Consider the following 23,772-nt stretch of genomic DNA (forward strand, 5'->3'; position numbering starts at 1 on the left):
ACATCCTATCAACAATATAACAGGTGGGTACATCCTATTAACAATATAACAGGTGGGTACATCCTATTAACAATATAACAGGAGGGTACATCCTATTAACAATATAACAGGAGGGTACATCCTATTAACAATATAACAGGTGGATACATCCTATTAACAAGGTGGGTACATCCTATTAACAATATAACAGGAGGGTACATCCTATTAACAATATAACAGGAGGGTACATCCTATTAACAATATAACAGGTGGGTACATCCTATTAACAATATAACAGGAGGGTACATCCTATTAACAATATAACAGGTGGGTACATCCTATTAACAATATAACAGGTGGGTACATCCTATTAACAATATAACAGGAGGGTACATCCTATTAACAATATAACAGGTGGGTACATCCTATTAACAAGGTGGGTACATCCTATTAACAATATAACAGGTGGGTACATCCTATTAACAAGGTGGGTACATCCTATTAACAATATAACAGGAGGGTACATCCTATTAACAATATAACAGGTGGATACATCCTATTAACAAGGTGGGTACATCCTATTAACAAGGTGGGTACATCCTATTAACAAGGTGGGTACATCCTATTAACAATATAACAGGTGGATACATCCTATTAACAAGGTGGGTACATCCTATTAACAATATAACAGGAGGGTACATCCTATTAACAATATAACAGGAGGGTACATCCTATTAACACTATAACAGGTGGGTACATCCTATTAACAAGGTGGGTACATCCTATTAACAATATAACAGGTGGGTACATCCTATTAACAAGGTGGGTACATCCTATTAACAATACAACAGGTGGGTACATCCTATTAACAAGGTGGGTACATCCTATTAACAATATAACAGGTGGGTACATCCTATTAACAATATAACAGGAGGGTACATCCTATTAACAAGGTGGGTACATCCTATTAACAAGGTGGGTACATCCTATTAACAATATAACAGGTGGGTACATCCTATTAACAATATAACAGGAGGGTACATCCTATTAACAGGTGGGTACATCCTATTAACAAGGTGGGTACATCCTATTAACAAGGTGGGTACATCCTATTAACAATATAACAGGAGGGTACATCCTATTAACAATATAACAGGTGGGTACATCCTATTAACAATATAACAGGTGGGTACATCCTATTAACAAGGTGGGTACATCCTATTAACAAGGTGGGTACATCCTATTAACAAGGTGGGTACATCCTATTAACAATATAACAGGAGGGTACATCCTATTAACAATATAACAGGTGGGTACATCCTATTAACAAGGTGGGTACATCCTATTAACAATATAACAGGTGGGTACATCCTATTAACAATATAACAGGAGGGTACATCCTATTAACAAGGTGGGTACATCCTATCAACAATATAACAGGTGGGTACATCCTATTAACAATATAACAGGTGGGTACATCCTATTAACAATATAACAGGTGGGTACATCCTATTAACAAGGTGGGTACATCCTATTAACAATATAACAGGTGGGTACATCCTATTAACAAGGTGGGTACATCCTATTAACAATATAACAGGAGGGTACATCCTATTAACAATATAACAGGTGGGTACATCCTATTAACAATATAACAGGTGGGTACATCCTATTAACAAGGTGGGTACATCCTATTAACAAGGTGGGTACATCCTATTAACAATATAACAGGTGGGTACATCCTATTAACAAGGTGGGTACATCCTATTAACAATATAACAGGTGGGTACATCCTATTAACAATATAACAGGTGGGTACATCCTATTAACAAGGTGGGTACATCCTATTAACAATATAACAGGTGGGTACATCCTATTAACAAGGAGGGTACATCCTATTAACAAGGTGGGTACATCCTATTAACAATATAACAGGAGGGTACATCCTATTAACAATATAACAAGGTGGGTACATCCTATTAACAAGGTGGGTACATCCTATTAACACTATAACAGGAGGGTACATCCTATTACCAAGGTGGGTACATCCTATCAACACTATAACAGGAGGGTACATCCTATTAACACTATAACAGGAGGGTACATCCTATTAACAATATAACAGGAGGGTACATCCTATTAACAAGGTGGGTACATCCTATTAACAAGGTGGGTACATCCTATCAACACTATAACAGGAGGGTACATCCTATTAACAATATAACAGGAGGGTACATCCTATTAACAATATAACAGGTGGGTACATCCTATTAACAATATAACAGGAGGGTACATCCTATTAACAATATAACAGGTGGGTACATCCTATTAACACTATAACAGGAGGGTACATCCTATTAACAATATAACAGGTGGGTACATCCTATTAACAATATAACAGGAGGGTACATCCTATTAACAATATAACAGGAGGGTACATCCTATTAACAAGGTGGGTACATCCTATTAACAATATAACAGGTGGGTACATCCTATTAACAATATAACAGGTGGGTATATCCTATTAACAAGGTGGGTACATCCTATTAACAATATAACAGGTGGGTACATCCTATTAACAAGGTGGGTACATCCTATTAACAATATAACAGGTGGGTACATCCTATTAACAAGGTGGGTACATCCTATTAACAAGGTGGGTACATCCTATTAACAATATAACAGGTGGGTACATCCTATTAACAAGGTGGGTACATCCTATTAACAAGGTGGGTACATCCTATTAACAATATAACAGGTGGGTATATCCTATTAACAAGGTGGGTACATCCTATTAACAATATAACAGGTGGGTACATCCTATTAACAAGGTGGGTACATCCTATTAACAATATAACAGGAGGGTACATCCTATTAACAATATAACAGGTGGGTACATCCTATTAACAATATAACAGGTGGGTACATCCTATTAACAATATAACAGGTGGGTACATCCTATTAACAAGGTGGGTACATCCTATTAACAATATAACAGGTGGGTACATCCTATTAACAAGGTGGGTACATCCTATTAACAAGGTGGGTACATCCTATTAACAATATAACAGGAGGGTACATCCTATTAACAATATAACAGGTGGGTACATCCTATTAACAATATAACAGGAGGGTACATCCTATTAACAATATAACAGGTGGGTACATCCTATTAACAAGGTGGGTACATCCTATTAACAATATAACAGGAGGGTACATCCTATTAACAATATAACAGGAGGGTACATCCTATTAACAAGGTGGGTACATCCTATTAACAATATAACAGGTGGGTACATCCTATTAACAAGGTGGGTACATCCTATTAACAATATAACAGGAGGGTACATCCTATTAACAATATAACAGGTGGGTACATCCTATTAACAATATAACAGGAGGGTACATCCTATTAACAAGGTGGGTACATCCTATTAACAATATAACAGGAGGGTACATCCTATTAACAAGGTGGGTACATCCTATTAACAATATAACAGGTGGGTACATCCTATTAACAAGGAGGGTACATCCTATTAACAATATAACAGGTGGGTACATCCTATTAACAATATAACAGGTGGGTACATCCTATTAACAAGGTGGGTACATCCTATTAACAAGGTGGGTACATCCTATTAACAAGGTGGGTACATCCTATTAACAAGGTGGGTACATCCTATTAACAATATAACAAGGTGGGTACATCCTATTAACAAGGTGGGTACATCCTATTAACAATATAACAGGAGGGTACATCCTATTAACAATATAACAGGTGGGTACATCCTATTAACAAGGAGGGTACATCCTATTAACAATATAACAGGAGGGTACATCCTATTAACAAGGTGGGTACATCCTATTAACAAGGTGGGTACATCCTATTAACAAGGTGGGTACATCCTATTAACAAGGTGGGTACATCCTATTAACAAGGTGGGTACATCCTATTAACAAGGTGGGTACATCCTATTAACAATATAACAAGGTGGGTACATCCTATTAACAAGGTGGGTACATCCTATTAACAATATAACAGGTGGGTACATCCTATTAACAATATAACAGGTGGGTACATCCTATTAACAATATAACAGGTGGGTACATCCTATTAACAATATAACAGGAGGGTACATCCTATTAACAATATAACAGGTGGGTACATCCTATTAACAAGGTGGGTACATCCTATTAACAATATAACAGGTGGGTACATCCTATTAACAAGGTGGGTACATCCTATTAACAAGGTGGGTACATCCTATTAACAAGGTGGGTACATCCTATTAACAATATAACAGGAGGGTACATCCTATTAACAATATAACAGGAGGGTACATCCTATTAACAAGGAGGGTACATCCTATTAACAATATAACAAGGTGGGTACATCCTATTAACAATATAACAGGTGGGTACATCCTATTAACAAGGTGGGTACATCCTATCAACACTATAACAGGTGGGTACATCCTATTAACAATATAACAGGAGGGTAGACGGGAGTACCTTCAACAATGCTGGTCTTGGCCAGGTGTCCTGCCTTGAGAGAACCACTGAACACGAAGAAGCAGGCGCCGGTCACTGCAACAAAAAATACTGGTTTTAAAATCGCCATGACATTTCCATTTAAATCGTAAACCATCTGAAGGGGCGGGATTCAACACCAACGCCACCTCTGGTTTAGTTAGTCCACTTCCCAGACTATGACTCCACCTCTGGTTTAGTTAGTCCACTTCCCAGACTGACTCCACCTCTGGTTTAGTTAGTCCACTTCCCAGACTATGACGCCACCTCTGGTTTAGTTAGTCCACTTCCCAGACTATGACGCCACCTCTGGTTTAGTTAGTCCACTTCCCAGACTATGACGTCACCTCTGGTTTAGTTAGTCCACTTCCCAGACTACGACTCCACGTTGTTGTGTGTCGACCCTACCAGACTATGACTCCACGTTGTTGTGTGTCGACCCTACCAGACTATGACTCCACGTTGTTGTGTGTCGACCCTACCAGACTACGACTCCAGGTTGTTGTGTGTCGACCCTACCAGACTATGACTCCACGTTGTTGTGTGTCGACCCTACCAGACTACGACTCCAGGTTGTTGTGTGTCGACCCTACCAGACTATGACTCCACGTTGTTGTGTGTCGACCCTACCAGACTATGACTCCACGTTGTTGTGTGTCGACCCTACCAGACTATGACTCCACGTTGTTGTGTGTCGACCCTACCAGACTATGACTCCACGTTGTTGTGTGTCGACCCTACCAGACTATGACTCCACGTTGTTGTGTGTCGACCCTACCAGACTACGACTCCACGTTGTTGGGTGTGTGTGTGTGTACCTTTGCGTGGTTGATGGTGAATGCTGATGGCCTGTGTCTGGTAGTTTCCGTCATCGTTCTGTACACACACCAGGTGGGAGTCGGCCCGCTCGTTGAAACACGCCCCCATGGCCAAGACGTGCTCATTGGACTTGTTCATAGCCTTCATTAGCTGGAGGGGACAGAGAATATGGTTGCGTCATTAAAAGGTCCCAATCGGTCATGTCACCAGACGAACCCTGTCACTTGTTCATAACGAGGGTAGAAATAACATTTAATTCGTCTCTGTTGTAGCTGTGAGAAAAAAAAAGAAATCATATTTAATTAAAACAATAGCATGCCCTGGAGTGTAGAGGTTTGGGGGAGTGGGGTTGAGACTAAGACCCTCTAAACCAGATCAGTTCTGCCTGTTCAAACGTGGTTACAGTATATGAACTGAAAATGATGTCATGGCTTTAGAAGCTTCTGATAGGCTAATGAACAGGACTCTAAATTAGACCCGATTTCTTTATTCCCCCCAGAGGTCTTGGCTTATTTCTTTTTATTTTCCAATGATGTCAAGCAAAGAGGCACTGAGTTTGAAGGTTGGCCTTGAAATACATCCACAGGTACACCTCCAATTGACTCAAATGATGTCAATTAGCCTATCAGAATCTTCTAAAGCCATGACATTATTTTCTGGAATTTTCCAAGCTGTTTAAAGGCACAGTCAATTTAGTGTATGTAAACTTCTGACTCACTGGAATTGTGATACAGTGAATTATAAGTGGAAAAATCTGTCTGTAAACAATTGTTGGAAAAATGACTTGTGTCATGCACAAAGTAGATGTCCTAACCGACTTGCCAAAACTATAGTTTGTCAACAAGACATTTGTGGAGAGGTTGAAAAACGAGTTTTAATGACTCCAACCTAAGTGTATGTGAACTTCCGACTTCAACTGTATGCGATTGACATTTCTAAACTGTAATTCACAAGGAAGAGAACAAATGAGAATCTGCAGCGTTTTAGACAAGACTGTTAAAAGCGTTCATACAAGCTGTTGTCCAACAGGCCACGCGTCATATCCCTGGGTTCCTTCATGTTAGAGTGGCAGACGCAGAGAAACTATACATTTAGTATCAACGGCTTACATTTGAATAACGAAACCTTCTGTCTGTTAGGGTTCATATGAGACCTCTCATTAGATTTCGTCTGGTCTTAGACATTCAGACTAACATATCATTACGTCATTTGAATAACGATTTCGTCTAGTTATAGTCAAAATTACATAAACCGTGGGCCATTTTAGTCAACTAAACTCCCTTTCCTTTTAGTCACAATTCCATTGTCTCATTAACCTATAGTAAACATACATCACTGACTACCTGGCCCCTACCAACAGAGCCCGGCCCCTACCAACAGAGCCTACCAACAGAGCCCGGCCCCCACCACCACCACCACCACCAGAGCCCGGCCCCCACCACCACCACCACCACCAGAGCCCGGCCCCCACCACCACCAGAGCCCGGCCCCCACCACCACCACCACCAGAGCCCGGCCCCCACCACCACCACCACCAGAGCCCGGCCCCCACCACCACCACCACCACCACCACCACCACCACCAGAGCCCGGCCCCCACCACCACCACCACCACCAGAGCCCGGCCCCCACCACCACCACCAGAGCCCGGCCCCACCACCACCACCACCACCAGAGCCCGGCCCCCACCACTACCACCACCACCACCAGAGCCCGGCCCCACCACTACCACCACCACCACCAGAGCCCGGCCCCCACCACCACCACCACCAGAGCCCGGCCCCCACCACCACCACCACCACCACCAGAGCCCGGCCCCCACCACCACCACCACCACCAGAGCCCGGCCCCCACCACCACCACCACCAGAGCCCGGCCCCTACCAACAGAGCCTACCAACAGAGCCCGGCCCCACCACCACCACCACCACCAGAGCCCGGCCCCCACCACCACCAGAGCCCGGCCCCCACCACCACCAGAGCCCGGCCCCCACCACCACCACCACCAGAGCCCGGCCCCCACCACCACCACCACCAGAGCCCGGCCCCCCACCACCACCACCACCACCAGAGCCCGGCCCCCACCACCACCACCACCACCAGAGCCCGGCCCCCACCACCACCACCAGAGCCCGGCCCCACCACCACCACCACCACCACCAGAGCCCGGCCCCCACCACTACCACCACCACCACCAGAGCCCGGCCCCCACCACTACCACCACCACCACCAGAGCCCGGCCCCCACCACCACCACCACCAGAGCCCGGCCCCCACCACCACCACCACCAGAGCCCGGCCCCCACCACCACCACCACCACCAGAGCCCGGCCCCCACCACCACCACCACCAGAGCCCGGCCCCACCACCACCACCACCACCAGAGCCCGGCCCCCACCACCACCACCACCACCACCACCACCACCAGAGCCCGGCCCCCACCACCAACAGAGCCCGGCCCCCACCACCACCACCAACGGAGCCCGGCCCCACCACCACCAACGGAGCCCGGCCCCCACCACCACCAACAGAGCCCGGCCCCACCACCACCAACAGAGCCCGGCCCCCACCAGCAACAACAGAGCGCGGCCCCCACCACCAACAGAGCCCGGCCCCTACCAACAGAGCCCCTACCAACAGAGCCCGGCCCCTACCAACAGAGCCCGGCCCCTACCAACAGAGCCCGGCCCCTACCAACAGAGCCCGGCCCCTACCAACAGAGCCCGGCCCCTACCAACAGAGCCTACCAACAGAGCCCGGCCCCTACCAACAGAGCCCGGCCCCCACCAACATACTGTATATTCCTGATTAAACATCCTATTCTCTTCCCAACAGCAGAAATATGAAATCTTAAATTCAGCCTAGATAGATATTGAACATGACATACTAAACAGACACATACAAGTGCAGGCAGCGAGAAGCACAAATCACCAGATGGTGCTACTAAGTAGTATGGGGTTGCAGAATGAGTGTGAGAGACAAGTCTGGGGTTGCAGAATGAGTGTGAGAGACAAGTATGGGGTTGCAGAATGAGTGTGAGAGACAAGTCTGGGGTTGCAGAATGAGTGAGAGAGACAAGTCTGGGGTTGCAGAATGAGTGTGAGAGACAAGTATGGGGGTGCAGAATGAGTGTGAGAGACAAGTCTGGGGTTGCAGAATGAGTGAGAGAGACAAGTCTGGGGTTGCAGAATGAGTGTGAGAGACAAGTCTGGGGTTGCAGAATGAGTGTGAGAGACAAGTCTGGGGGTGCAGAATGAGTGTGAGAGACAAGTCTGGGGGTGCAGAATGAGTGTGAGAGACAAGTCTGGGGTTGCAGAATGAGTGTGAGAGACAAGTATGGGGGTGCAGAATGAGTGTGAGAGACAAGTCTGGGGTTGCACCGCAGTCACGTCGTTTCCATTGCTATCAACATTCTAGATGCTGCAGCATATTGAAGTCCAGAAGTAGTACAGGAGATAATGACCGTTTCACCCAGTGATGTAGTGGAGTCACTAAACCTCCAGATAATGACCGTTTCACCCAGTGATGTAGTGGAGTCACTAAACCTCCAGATAATGACCGTTTCACCCAGTGATGTAGTGGAGTCACTAAACCTCCAGATAATGACCGTTTCACCCAGTGATGTAGTAGAGTCACTAAACCTCCAGATAATGACCGTTTCACCCAGTGATGTAGTGGAGTCACTAAACCTCCAGATAATGACCGGTTCACCCAGTGATGTAGTGGAGTCACTTAACCTCCAGATAATGACCGGTTCACCCAGTGATGTAGTGGAGTCACTAAACCTCCAGATAATGACCGGTTCACCCAGTGATGTAGTGGAGTCACTAAACCAGATAATGACCGTTTCACCCAGTGATGTAGTGGAGTCACTAAACCTCCAGATAATGACCGGTTCACCCAGTGATGTAGTGGAGTCACTAAACCTCCAGATAATGACCGGTTCACCCAGTGATGTAGTGGAGTCACTAAACCTCCAGATAATGACCGGTTCACCCAGTGATGTAGTGGAGTCACTAAACCTCCAGATAATGACCGGTTCACCCAGTGATGTAGTGGAGTCACTAAACCTCCAGATAATGACCGGTTCACCCAGTGATGTAGTCAGTTTGGCCTAAAAACTATTATAACCCCCTCTATGGAACTTTCTGTCTGTAGCATCCGAACAGTTTGGGCTACACACTAATGTGACCCCTCTGTGGAATGGTGAGACTCTCACGAATACGTCGGTTGTTTTGCTCTAGGCCTCAAGACTCGTCTGAAGGTCCCCAAGGACCAGGTAAACATTTTTATATATATATGGAGACTGCTCAGTGGCAAAAAATACAAGTAGCTACCTCTTTTCCTCAAAGAAAACAGCTTGAGAGATTAATATAATAGCCATAATACCTGTGGTTTTCTTTCTATGGTGCATTGGTGGGTCACATTTTCCATTCATAAAGCATATCATGGGCCATTCTGGGGGTGGCAGGGTAGCCTAGTGGTTAGAGCGTTGGACTAGTAACCGGAAGGTTGCAAGTTCAAACCCCCGAGCTGACAAGGTACAAATCTGTCGTTCTGCCCCTGAACAGGCATCAGCTCTAGTCATAGAACTGTTTTGCAACTGAATGTAGTCATGGTAACATGATCAGTAGCCCACTGAATGTAGTCACGGTAACATATATGCAAACATTTGGTGATACAGAAAGGAATTTCAAATAATATAACTTAACTCCTCCGTAGCCGACAGGGAAAACGGCTACGCCTCCGTAGCCGACAGGGCAAACGGCTACGCCTCCGTAGCCGACAGGGCAAACGGCTACGCCTCCGTAGCCGACAGGGCAAACGGCTACGCCTCCGTAGCCGACAGGGCAAACGGCTCCTCTGTAGCCGACAGGGCAAACGGCTCCTCTGTAGCCGACAGGGCAAACGGCTCCTCTTTAGCCGACTGGGTAAATGACTAGTTAGCAATGGGGAAGCAAGAGAGTCGCCTGTGGCGATATATGTATAATCGGAGGCGGAGCCTGTCTGCCCACACTTATCCCCCCACAGCTCACCAGCTGGTATAGACCGTGTGTACCAGGTGTGGCTCATCCTTCCCACTGCTGAACAGGACTGCGCATCTCTGCTGCTAATATTAACCCTCTAGTGACTCCCAAACCCGCATGCGGGAGCGTAATCATCGCCTGAAACAAATTAGCATAACGCAACGGACATAAATATCCCTAGAAAATCTTCCTATTCATGAAAATCACAAATGAAATATATTGAGACACCGCTTATCCTTTTGTTAATCACACTGTCATCTCAGATTTTCAAAATAAGCTTTACAGCCAACGCTAGACAAGCATCTGTGTAAGTTTATCATAGTCTAGCGTAGCATTATACCTTGCTAGCAGCAGGCAACCTTGTCACGGAAATCAGAAAAGTAATCAAATTAAATCGTTTACCTTTGATGAACTTCGGATGTTTTCACTCACGAGACTCCCAGGTAGATAGCCAAAGTTCATTTTTTCCCAAAATATTATTTTTGTAGGCGAAACAGCTCCGTTTGTTCTTCACGTTTGGCTGAGAAATCGCCCGGAAATTGCGGTCACCACAACGCCGAAAAATATTCCAAATTATCTCCATAATATTGACAGAAACATGGCAAACGTTGTTTAGAATCCATCCTCAAGGTGTTTTTCTAATATCTATTCGATAATATATACGTCAGGGCAATTCGTTTTTCACTAGGACCGATTGGAGTAATGGCTACCTCTGTATTTTACGCGAGAATCTCTCTCGGAGCCACCATGTGACCACTTACGCAATGTGGCCGCCTACGGCTATTCTTCAACAGAAATGCGTAAAACTCCGTCACAATGGTGTAGACACCTTGGGGAATACGTAGAAAGCGTAAGCTCGTTGATGGTACATTCACAGCTGAATAGGGAGTCATTGGAACGCAGCGCTTTCAAAACCTAGGGCACTTCCGGATTGGATTTTTCTCAGGCTTTCGCCTGCAACATCAGTTCTGTTATACTCACAGACAACATCTTTACAGTTTTGGAAACGATAGTGTGTTTTCTATCGAAAGCTGTCAATTATATGCATATCCTAGCATCTTTTCCTGACAAAATATCCCGTTTAAAAACGGGAACGTTTTTTTCCCAAAAATGAAAATACTGCCCCTTAACACCTTAATTGTGTTCATTAGCAAAAAGCTCCCACTCATTACAAAAACTCTTGTCCAGTCCACTTAGTCACAGAGAAGATTGTCTTAAGTCAATTGCCACTGAAAAATTAAGTGTCCTATGAATATGACTCACTATTTTTGTTGATGAAATTAACACTGGTCTATTGTCTCTGGTTGAGGAGCATGGCGACTAATGACTGGCTGGGAACATAACTGCAAAGGGGGTGGGGTGGGGGTGATTGGTTGAGCCCCCCTGAGTAGGAATCTGATTGGCTAAGCCCCACTGGGAACTAATATGATTGGTTGAGAGCCTCACCTCGTTGTATCGGTTGCTGGGGATCTTGATGCAGGTCTTCTTCACCTCCATGTCCACCACCAGACCCTTCACCATGGACAACGTGTACTGGTAGTTACGGAAGTCCTGTAGATATATTATATTATATAGACCCTTCACCAGGGACAACGTGTACTGGTAGTTACGGAAGTGCTGCTCGTCAACACAAGACATTGAGGCAAAAAAAATAAAAAAAATAAGTTCTTACTGCTAGCAGGTTCATGATGGTGTGGCCGGTCTCTCCGAAGAGGGGTTTTCTAAACCGCACACTGAACAGAGGGCAGGGGTAGACTGAAAACATAACGGAAATTACATCAATCTCTCTCTTCTAACAAGCCAAAAAATTATCCAGCCAAAAGAAAGCATTGCCTCTGTACTCACATCTGTACTCTGCACCCAGCCGGAACAGGAGTCGGAGGGGGAACACCTTGGCCCAGGGGGTCTCCCACTTCTGCAGCAACACCCCAAACAGGTAGGGGGGGTTGGGGAGCATCAGGTCCTGGAGGGACTGGAAGGACGGGGAGACGTAGAGGAACCCTCCATGCTCCCTGCTGCCCAGGAAACTCTGGGTGAAGAACGAATGGCCCAGGTGGGTCAGGACATTACCTGGAGGGAGAGGAGAGAGAAAAACGTTACCTGGATGGAAGATGGGGAGGGGAGAGAGGAACGAGAGGCCCAAGTGGGTCAGAACATTACTTAGAGAGGGGGAGAGGGGACGAGGGAGGAGAGGCCCAGGTGGGTCAGAACATTACCTGGCTCCAGGCCCAGTAGACCAAAGATAGTCCCATAACATCAAAGATCCACCACCACATTTTAGATGGGGTTCTTTTATGAATATGCATCTTTCTTTAGACGCCCAACCCACCGCTGGTGGGCGTGACCAAACAAACTCTATTTATATGTCATCTGAGATGATGCCGTTGACCTTAAGGCCCCAGGACCAGTAGACCAAACAAACTCTATTTATATGTCATCTGAGATGATGCCGTTGACCTTAAGGCCCCAGGACCAGTAGACCAAACAAACTCTATTTATATGTCATCTGAGATGATGCCGTTGACCTTAAGGCCCCAGGACCAGTAGACCAAACAAACTCTATTTATATGTCATCTGAGATGATGCCGTTGACCTTAAGGCCCCAGGACCAGTAGACCAAACAAACTCTATTTATATGTCATCTGAGATGATGCCGTTGACCTTAAGGCCCCAGGACCAGTAGACCAAACAAACTCTATTTTATATGTCATCTGAGATGATGCCGTTGACCTTAAGGCCCCAGGACCAGTAGACCAAACAAACTCTATTTATATGTCATCTGAGATGATGCCGTTGACCTTAAGGCCCCAGGACCAGTAGACCAAAGAACTCTATTTATATGTCATCTGAGATGATGCCGTTGACCTTAAGGTCCCAGGACCAGTAGACCAAACAAACTCTATTTATATGTCATCTGAGATGATGCCGTTGACCTTAAGGCCCCAGGACCAGTAGACCAAACAAACTCTATTTATATGTCATCTGAGATGATGCCGTTGACCTTAAGGCCCCAGGACCAGTAGACCAAACAAACTCTATTTATATGTCATCTGAGATGATGCCGTTGACCTTAAGGCCCCAGGACCAGTAGACCAAACAAACTCTATTTATATGTCATCTGAGATGATGCCGTTGACCTTAAGGCCCCAGGACCAGTAGACCAAACAAACTCTATTTATATGTCATCTGAGATGATGCCGTTGACCTTAAGGCCCCAGGACCAGTAGACCAAACAAACTCTATTTTATATGTCATCTGAGATGATGCCGTTGACCTTAAGGCCCCAGGACCAGTAGACCAAACAAACTCTATTTATATGTCATCTGAGATGATGCCGTTGACCTTAAGGCCCCAGGACCAGTAGACCAAAGAACTCTATTTATATGTCATCTGAGATGATGCCGTTGACCTTAAGGTCCCAGGACCAGTAGACCAAACAAACTCTATTTATATGTCATCTGAGATGATGCCGTTGACCTTAAGGCCCCAGGACCAGTAGACCAAACAAACTCTATTTATATGTCATCTGAGATGATGCCGTTGACCTTAAGGCCCCAGGACCAGTAGACCAAACAAACTCTATTTATATGTCATCTGAGATGATGCCGTTGACCTTAAGGCCCCAGGACCAGTAGACCAAACAAACTCTATTTATATGTCATCTGAGATGATGCCGTTGACCTTAAGGCCCCAGGACCAGTAGACCAAACAAACTCTATTTATATGTCATCTGAGATGATGCCGTTGACCTTAAGGCCCCAGGACCAGTAGACCAAACAAACTCTATTTTATATGTCATCTGAGATGATGCCGTTGACCTTAAGGCCCCAGGACCAGTAGACCAAACAAACTCTATTTATATGTCATCTGAGATGATGCCGTTGACCTTAAGGCCCCAGGACCAGTAGACCAAACAAACTCTATTTATATGTCATCTGAGATGATGCCGTTGACCTTAAGGCCCCAGGACCAGTAGACCAAACAAACTCTATTTATATGTCATCTGAGATGATGCCGTTGACCTTAAGGCCCCAGGACCAGTAGACCAAACAAACTCTATTTATATGTCATCTGAGATGATGCCGTTGACCTTAAGGCCCCAGGACCAGTAGACCAAACAAACTCTATTTATATGTCATCTGAGATGATGCCGTTGACCTTAAGGCCCCAGGACCAGTAGACCAAACAAACTCTATTTATATGTCATCTGAGATGATGCCGTTGACCTTAAGGCCCCAGGACCAGTAGACCAAACAAACTCTATTTATATGTCATCTGAGATGATGCCGTTGACCTTAAGGCCCCAGGACCAGTAGACCAAAGAACTCTATTTATATGTCATCTGAGATGATGCCGTTGACCTTAAGGCCCCAGGACCAGTAGACCAAACAAACTCTATTTATATGTCATCTGAGATGATGCCGTTGACCTTAAGGCCCCAGGACCAGTAGACCAAACAAACTCTATTTATATGTCATCTGAGATGATGCCGTTGACCTTAAGGCCCCAGGACCAGTAGACCAAACAAACTCTATTTATATGTCATCTGAGATGATGCCGTTGACCTTAAGGCCCCAGGACCAGTAGACCAAACAAACTCTATTTATATGTCATCTGAGATGATGCCGTTGACCTTAAGGCCCCAGGACCAGTAGACCAAACAAACTCTATTTATATGTCATCTGAGATGATGCCGTTGACCTTAAGGCCCCAGGACCAGTAGACCAAAGAACTCTATTTATATGTCATCTGAGATGATGCCGTTGACCTTAAGGCCCCAGGACCAGTAGACCAAACAAACTCTATTTATATGTCATCTGAGATGATGCCGTTGACCTTAAGGCCCCAGGACCAGTAGACCAAACAAACTCTATTTATATGTCATCTGAGATGATGCCGTTGACCTTAAGGCCCCAGGACCAGTAGACCAAACAAACTCTATTTATATGTCATCTGAGATGATGCCGTTGACCTTAAGGCCCCAGGACCAGTAGACCAAACAAACTCTATTTATATGTCATCTGAGATGATGCCGTTGACCTTAAGGCCCCAGGACCAGTAGACCAAAGAACTCTATTTACAGACAATCCAACACATTTGGATGCCATGAAAGTTGGCTAAACGGCATTAGCACTGGTTCCAATCCAAGTGCTATGGTCAGATGACACTTCAGGCTGAGGAGTAAGTGTCACACAAACCCATGTGCTACACTAGCTAACGTTAGCTAGCTTTCACACATACCCATGTGCTACACTAGCTAACGTTAGCTAGCTCTCACACAAACCCATGTGCTACACTAGCTAACGTTAGCTAGCTTTCACACAAACCCATGTGCTACACTAGCTAACGTTAGCTAGCTTTCACACAAACCCATGTGCTACACTAGCTAACGTTAGCTAGGTTTCACACAAACCCATGTGCCTCGCTAGCTAACGTTAGCTAGCTTTCACACATACCCATGTGCTACGCTAGCTAACGTTAGCTAGCTCATAATCAAGTAAACCTAATGACATGTTTAATGCATTTTAACAGCTTGCGTTCAATGTTTAAACTCCAACTGACTAGCTACTATAAGATATCTGCTAAATAAAAAATCAGGCAAACTAGCTCGATATCATTTCAGGGCTTCAGCGTACACCAAAAAAAATATGTCAAACAAGCAACAACATTGTGTATTCTCTAGGAGAAAATAATGAGCGGATTAGGCAGTGACCAGACACCAGTCCTGAGTAATGGAAGACATAACCACTACTAATAATGTAGTCTTGTAAGGAGGTGCCCCCTTCCACTGTAATACCACTGGGCCCGAGTGAGTAATGCCAACCAGTCAGTGCCATGCTGGCACGTGTCCCTGGTGAATTAGAAACTCTGATTGGCTATGTTCAACTGTCCATTTACTTTTGACTTCCATGACTGTATGGTGACAGTCTCTTTATGAAGGCCGTGAGGCCACCGCGGGCCTATGAAGGCCACCGCGGGCCTATGAAGGCCACCGCGGGCCTATGAAGGCCGTGAGCACCGGCACACCAACTAACTCCAACAATTGAACTTGGGAGGTGAGGAAGATTGTTTCAGGACTACCAGAGTAACTCCTACAACCTAACAATATAACAAAACATTTGCACAGTTTTAGGAAAGGAGAAGTCAATAGACTATAACATTTTGAATATGCTACTCGTTTTTTTTCTCAATTTGTTAAAGGCAGTTAAGTAACCGTCATTTGGCCAATATGGCTTGTTTATTGATGGCAGTGGCCAGTTCGAGATTTCTTTCTCTCTCGTTCTACTGTTGGATCCGGATCAGTTTCCACTGTCCTTTTCGGAATGGGTCCAAGTCTCTTGTTTATATTTTAATTATGCACATCCGGTTGGGTGGGAAAGCTACGGATACATTTCTGGAACAGGTACAACTTTTTGTTCCTGTGAAGAATTCTAGTCCGGAGTTCTCCTAGGGAGAATTTTAATGTAGGAGTAAGAAGCTCAGTTCTGGAAAGTTTATTTTAAATGACCATTCTATTCCAAAATACAATAAAATAAAATGATGCTGACAGAATCGCAAATAATTTCCACCTCCAGAAACAGGCCAAATAACACATAGCCTGTGACTCAGCGGAAGGTAGCCTGGCGGGTTAGAGCGTTGGGCCAGTAACCGAAAGGTTTCTGGATCGAATCCCCGAGCTGACAAGGTATAAAAAATCTGTCGTTCTGCCTTTGAGCAAGGCAGTAAATCCACTGTTCCCCGGGCCCTGAGCAGGGCAGTAAACCCACTGTTCCCCGGGCACCGAAGACGTGGATGTTGACTAAGGCAGCCCCCAGCACCTCTCTGATTCAGAGGGGTTAAATGCAGGGGACACATTTCAGTTGAAGGCATTCAGATGTAAAACTGACTAGGTTCAGGAGGGTCTCTCTCCAGGATCAGGGTTGGAGTTAAAACCTACAGGTGGTTCGCTCTCCAGGAACAGGGTTGGAGTTAAAAACCTACAGGAGGGTCTCTCTCCAGGAACAGGGTTGGAGTTAAAACCTACAGGAGGGTTTCTCTCCAGGAACAGGGTTGGAGTTAAAACCTACAGGTGGTTCGCTCTCCAGGAACAGGGTTGGAGTTAAAACCTACAGGAGGGTCTCTCTCCAGGAACAGGGTTGGAGTTAAAACCTACAGGAGGGTCTCTCTCCAGGAACAGGGTTGGAGTTAAAACCTACAGGAGGGTCTCTCCAGGAACAGGGTTGGAGTTAAAACCTACAGGAGGGTCTCTCTCCAGGAACAGGGTTGGAGTTTAAACCTACAGGAGGGTAGCTCTCCAGGAAGAAGGTTGGGCAGGCCTGATTTAGATAATACACAACGCTAGAACTGCTAAGGACGATGGTGCAACATTCTCTCCATCACCGTACTGACTGACTAGGACTGAACCAGCAGAGACACAAACAATATGTCTGTCATCCCCACAGACTGTCGTCTTTCCCTGGTTCCGCTGTGTATATCTAAACAACAACAGCCTGAGGCACAGAGACATCAATGTCACACAATATTTTTAACCCGCAGCATAAGGTGATGAGACAGACGCGGCGTCCAAAATGGCTCCCTAATCCCTATGTAGTGCACTTGTTTTGACCAAGTCCCACAGGGCTAGTAGTGCACTATAATAGGGAATAGGGTGCCATAGGGCTCTGGTCTAAAGTGGTGCACTATATAGGAAATAGGGAGACATTTTGGATGCACACAGAACATTAGTGGGACACTACAGAGTGTCAATACTCTGGCAATACTGTATAATATCACCTAAGTAGGCCTCCTGGTTGAGGTAACAAAGGTATTACTATACCTGTGAAGGCCTGGTAGAGATGTAAAATATCTTAGTAGGCCTCCTGGTGGAGGTCTATTGATGGAGGTACATTATACTAACCTGTGAGGGCCTCCTGATGGAGGTACATTATACTAACCTGTGAGGGCCTCCTGATGGAGGTACATTAAACTAACCTGTGAGGGCCTCCTGATGGAGGAATATTATACATATGGTTAAGGCCTCCTGGTAGAGGTACAGTATGTTAAACTAACCTGTGAGGGCCTCCTGGTAGAGCTGTACGAAGTGGCTGAAGAGGTCTTTGGGGATGCTCTTCTCGTCAGGTAGACACTGCAGCAGCACCACCACCTCAGCCTGGCCCACTGCATGCATCCCCTTACTGGTCACATACCAACACTTCCTGTTTACGTCTACAAGGGGAGAAGGGACACCAGAGAGCGGGTTAGATACCGTAGCAGCCTAGGGGGGGGCTTAGATACCGTAGCAGCCTAGGGGGAGGGGCTTAGATACCGTAGCAGCCTAGGGGGGGGCTTAGATACCGTAGCAGCCTAGGGGAGGGGCTTAGATACCGTAGCAGCCTAGGGGGCTTAGATACCGTAGCAGCCTAGGGGGGCTTAGATACCGTAGCAGCCTAGGGGGTTAGATACCGTAGCAGCCTAGGGGGTTAGATACCGTAGCAGCCTGGGGGGTTAGATACCGTAGCAGCCTAGGGGGTTAGATACCGTAGCAGCCTAGGGGGGTTAGATACCGTAGCAGCCTAGGGGGTTAGATACCGTAGCAGCCTAGGGGTTAGATACCGTAGCAGCCTAGGGGTTAGATACCGTAGCAGCCTAGGGGGGTTAGATACCGTAGCAGCCTAGGGGGGCTTAGATACCGTAGCAGCCTAGGGGGGTTAGATACCGTAGCAGCCTAGGGGGGGGGGTTAGATACCGTAGCAGCCTAGGGGGGGGGGCTTAGATACCGTAGCAGCCTAGGGGGGTTAGATACCGTAGCAGCCTAGGGGGAAAGGGGTTAGATACCGTAGCAGCCTAGGGGGGGGTTAGATACCGTAGCAGCCTAGGGGGAGAGGGGGCTTAGATACCGTAGCAGCCTAGGGGGGTTAGATACCGTAGCAGCCTAGGGGGGGGTTAGATACCGTAGCAGCCTAGGGGGAGAGGGGTTAGATACCGTAGCAGCCTAGGGGGGCTTAGATACCGTAGCAGCCTAGGGGGAGAGGGGTTAGATACTGTAGCAGCCTAGGGGGGTTAGATACCGTAGCAGCCTAGGGGGGAGAGGGGTTAGATACCGTAGCAGCCTGGAGGGGTTAGATACCGTAGCAGCCTAGGGGGTTAGATACCGTAGCAGCCTAGGGGGAGGGGGCTTAGATACCGTAGCAGCCTAGGGGGAGAGGGGTTAGATACCGTAGCAGCCTAGGGGGGGAGGGGTTAGATACCGTAGCAGCCTGGGGGGTTAGATACCGTAGCAGCCTGGGGGGTTAGATACCGTAGCAGCCTGGGGGGGTTAGATACCGTAGCAGCCTGGGGGGGTTAGATACCGTAGCAGCCTGGGGGGTTAGATACCGTAGCAGCCTGGGGGGGGTTAGATAACGTAGCAGCCTGGGGGGGTTAGATACCGTAGCAGCCTGGGGGGGTTAGATACCGTAGCAGCCTAGGGGGTTAGATACCGTAGCAGCCTAGGGGGTAGATACCGTAGCAGCCTAGGGGGTTAGATACCGTAGCAGCCTAGGGGGTTAGATACCGTAGCAGCCTAGGGGTTAGATACCGTAGCAGCCTAGGGGGTTAGATACCGTAGCAGCCTAGGGGGGTTAGATACCGTAGCAGCCTAGGGGGTTAGATACCGTAGCAGCCTGGGGGGTTAGATACCGTAGCAGCCTAGGGGGGTTAGATACCGTAGCAGCCTAGGGGGGGGTTAGATACCGTAGCAGCCTAGGGGGGTTAGATACCGTAGCAGCCTAGGGGGTTAGATACCGTAGCAGCCTGGGGGGGTTAGATACCGTAGCAGCCTGGGGGGTTAGGTAGCAGCCTGGGGGGGGTTAGATACCGTAGCAGCCTGGGGGGGGGGGTTAGATACCGTAGCAGCCTGGGGGGGGGTTAGATACCGTAGCAGCCTGGGGGGTTAGATACCGTAGCAGCCTGGGGGGTTAGATACCGTAGCAGCCTGGGGGGTTAGATACCGTAGCAGCCTAGGGGTTAGATACCGTAGCAGCCTGGGGGGTTAGATACCGTAGCAGCCTAGGGGGGTTAGATACCGTAGCAGCCTGGGGGGTTAGATACCGTAGCAGCCTAGGGGGTTAGATACCGTAGCAGCCTACGGGGGTTAGATACCGTAGCAGCCTAGGGGGGTTAGATACCGTAGCAGCCTAGGGGGTTAGATACCGTAGCAGCCTAGGGGGGTAGATACCGTAGCAGCCTAGGGGGGTTAGATACCGTAGCAGCCTAGGGGGTTAGATACCGTAGCAGCCTGGGGGTTAGATACCGTAGCAGCCTAGGGGGGTTAGATACCGTAGCAGCCTAGGGGGTTAGATACCGTAGCAGCCTAGGGGGGGTTAGATACCGTAGCAGCCTAGGGGGGGTTAGATACCGTAGCAGCCTAGGGGGGGTTAGATACCGTAGCAGCCTAGGGGGGGTAGATACCGTACAGTGTATAGCAGGGTTATTCACTAACAGTCCCGTAGAGCTAAACACTCTCATTTTCATTTTCTCTTTCTAGTCAGGGACAAATTCAGACCTAGGAGAGCGTACGTTCTAATCAATCACCGACAATGGAGCTGGAAGACGTTAACTCACAGTTGACCAGTTTGACCATGGCCAGCAGGTTAGCGTTGAGCACAAACACCAAGGGGTCAGGACCTCCCTCCTCCAGCTGCTGTATCAGAACCATCTCAGAGGGACGCTCCTCCACCGCATAGTCTGAGGGTGGTGGGAGGAAAAAACAAAAGCTTTCAAACAACCCCACTGAAGAGGGTTCCTCCCTATGTACATGTACCCCCAGACCCCTCCCAGCATGCATCATGGGCCCATGAAAGCAGACCCAGACCCCTCCCAGCATGCAACATGGCCTAATTGAAAGCAGACCCCTCCCAGCATCCTACATGGCCTAATTGAAAGCAAACCCAGACCCCTCCCAGCATGCAACATGGCCTAATTGAAAGCAGACCCAGACCCCTCCCAGCATGCAACATGGCCTAATTGAAAGCAGACCCAGACCCCTCCCAGCATGCAACATGGCCTAATTGAAAGTAGACCCAGACCCCTCCCAGCATGCAACATGGGCCCATGAAAGCAGACCCAGACCCCTCTCAGCATGCTACATGGGCCCATGAAAGCAGACCCAGACCCCTCCCAGCATGCAATATGGGCCCATGAAAGCAGACCCAGAACCCTCCCAGCATGCAACATGGGCCCATGAAAGCAGACCCAGACCCCTCCCAGCATGCAACATGGGCCCATGAAAGCAGACCCAGACCCCTCCCAGAATGCAACATGGGCCCATGAAAGCAGACCCAGAACCCTCCCAGCATGCATCATGGGCCCATGAAAGCAGCCCAGACACAGCATACAGCAGGATCGACAGTGAGGATGACTAAGGTCAAGCACCTGTGCTGTGGCCTCCCGTACCTCCTTTAACTCCGGTGGAGATGAGGATGGGAGGAAGTCCGTCCTCCGGAATTAGACTGATGGAGCTGCCTACAGGGCTTCCCACTGGGGCTGCAGGGGCCGGGGACGCCTGGAGGGAGGGGTGTGGTTACAGCATAAAGTGGTAGTTGTAAAATGCAGGTGGACTGGTGAAGTGGACAGATCTCTGCTGTGATTGGTTGTAAATACAGTGATAGAAAGTTATTTGGGCAATGGTTCTATTCTAGAACACTGCAGTTGAATGATCTTCCATTCTAGAACACAGCAGTTGAATGATCTTCCATTCTAGAACACTGCAGTTGAATGATCTTCCATTCTAGAACACAGCAGTTGAATGATCTTCCATTCTAGAACACTGCAGTTGAATGATCTTCAGTCATGGGATGATTTCCCTTCACATTCAGTAAATAATGTGTTGCGGGGAGCCTAGGCCTTAAGAGCGTTGGGCCAATGACCGAAGAGTCCCTGGTTCGAATCCCTGAGCCTATTATGTGAAAAATCTGCTAAATAAACTCAAGGAAAAATAGTAACAATGAGGCTATATACAGGGTATTACGGTACAGAGTCAATGTGGAGGCTATATACAGGGTGTTACGGTACAGAGTCAATGTGGAGGCTATATACAGGGTATTACGGTACAGAGTCAATGTGGAGGCTATATACAGGGTATTACGGTACAGAGTCAATGTGGAGGCTATATACAGGGGGTACCGGTACAGAGTCAATGTGGAGGCTATATACAGGGGGTACCGGTACAGAGTCAATGTGGAGGCTATATACAGGGGGTACCGGTACAGAGTCAATGTGGAGGCTATATACAGGGGGTACCGGTACAGAGTCAATGTGGAGGCTATATACAGGGTGTTACGGTACAGAGTCAAAGTGGAGGCTATATACAGGGTGTTACGGTACAGAGTCAATGTGGAGGCTATATACAGGGTATTACGGTACAGAGTCAATGTGGAGGCTATATACAGGGGGTACCGGTACAGAGTCAATGTGGAGGCTATATACAGGGTATTACGGTACAGAGTCAATGTGGAGGCTATATACAGGGTATTACGGTACAGAGTCAATGTGGAGGCTATATACAGGGTATTACGGTACAGAGTCAGTGTGGAGGCTATATACAGGGGGTACCGGTACAGAGTCAATGTGGAGGCTATATACAGGGTATTACGGTACAGAGTCAATGTGGAGGCTATATACAGGGGGTACCGGTACAGAGTCAATGTGGAGGCTATATACAGGGGGTACCGGTACAGAGTCAATGTGGAGGCTATATCCAGGGTGTTACGGTACATAGTCAATGTGGAGGCTATATACAGGGTGTTACGGTACAGAGTCAATGTGGAGGCTATATACAGGGGGTACCGTTATAGAGTCAATGTGGAGGCTATATACAGGGGGTACCGGTACAGAGTCAATGTGGAGGCTATATACAGGGGGTACCGGTACAGAGTCAATGTGGAGGCTATATACAGGGTGTTACGGTACAGAGTCAATGTGGAGGCTATATACAGGGGGTACCGGTACAGAGTCAATGTGGAGGCTATATACAGGGGGTACCGGTACAGAGTCAATGTGGAGGCTATATACAGGGGGTACCGGTACAGAGTCAATGTGGAGGCTATATACAGGGTGTTACGGTACAGAGTCCATGTGGGGTAAAGGTTAGTTGAGGTAATGTAGGTAGAGGTAAAGTGTCTATGCATAGATAAACAGAGTAGCAGCAGCGTAAAAGGAATATGAATGTGTGTGGGGTGGTAGAAGCTGCTCAGCAGTCTGATGGCTTGGGGGGTAGAAGCTGCTCAGCAGTCTGATGGCTTGGGGGGTAGAAGCTGTTCACCAGTCTGATGGCTTGGGGGTAGAAGCTGTTCAGCAGTCTGATGGCTTGGGGTAGAAGCTGTTCACCAGTCTGATGGCTTGGGGGCTGTTCAGAGTCTGATGCTGTTCAGCAGTCTGATGGCTTGGGGGTAGAAGCTGTTCA

General features: G+C 47.3%; 1 protein-coding gene across 4 annotated transcripts in view; it reads right to left on the bottom strand.

Annotated features, from left to right (window-relative positions):
- LOC115124306 (zinc finger FYVE domain-containing protein 9-like) overlaps positions 1-23,772 on the bottom strand; it is a 90,477-nt gene that overhangs the window by 18,142 nt on the left and 48,563 nt on the right. For 3 of the 4 annotated variants that reach the window (XM_065013819.1, XM_065013820.1, XM_065013818.1), the window contains exons 8-15: positions 21,744-21,873; positions 20,934-21,056; positions 18,402-18,557; positions 12,198-12,422; positions 12,025-12,107; positions 11,799-11,903; positions 5,328-5,478; positions 4,492-4,566 (exon numbers count right to left, since the gene is read on the bottom strand). In XM_065013819.1, coding sequence (XP_064869891.1) covers positions 4,492-4,566; positions 5,328-5,478; positions 11,799-11,903; positions 12,025-12,107; positions 12,198-12,422; positions 18,402-18,557; positions 20,934-21,056; positions 21,744-21,873 — 1,048 coding nt within the window. The remainder of the gene's footprint in view (positions 1-4,491; positions 4,567-5,327; positions 5,479-11,798; positions 11,904-12,024; positions 12,108-12,197; positions 12,423-18,401; positions 18,558-20,933; positions 21,057-21,743; positions 21,874-23,772) is intronic. The other variant, XM_065013821.1, reaches the window with a different exon arrangement.

This window comes from Oncorhynchus nerka, linkage group LG9b, assembly GCF_034236695.1.
Source record: "Oncorhynchus nerka isolate Pitt River linkage group LG9b, Oner_Uvic_2.0, whole genome shotgun sequence".
In the NCBI taxonomy this organism is placed as follows: domain Eukaryota; kingdom Metazoa; phylum Chordata; class Actinopteri; order Salmoniformes; family Salmonidae; genus Oncorhynchus; species Oncorhynchus nerka.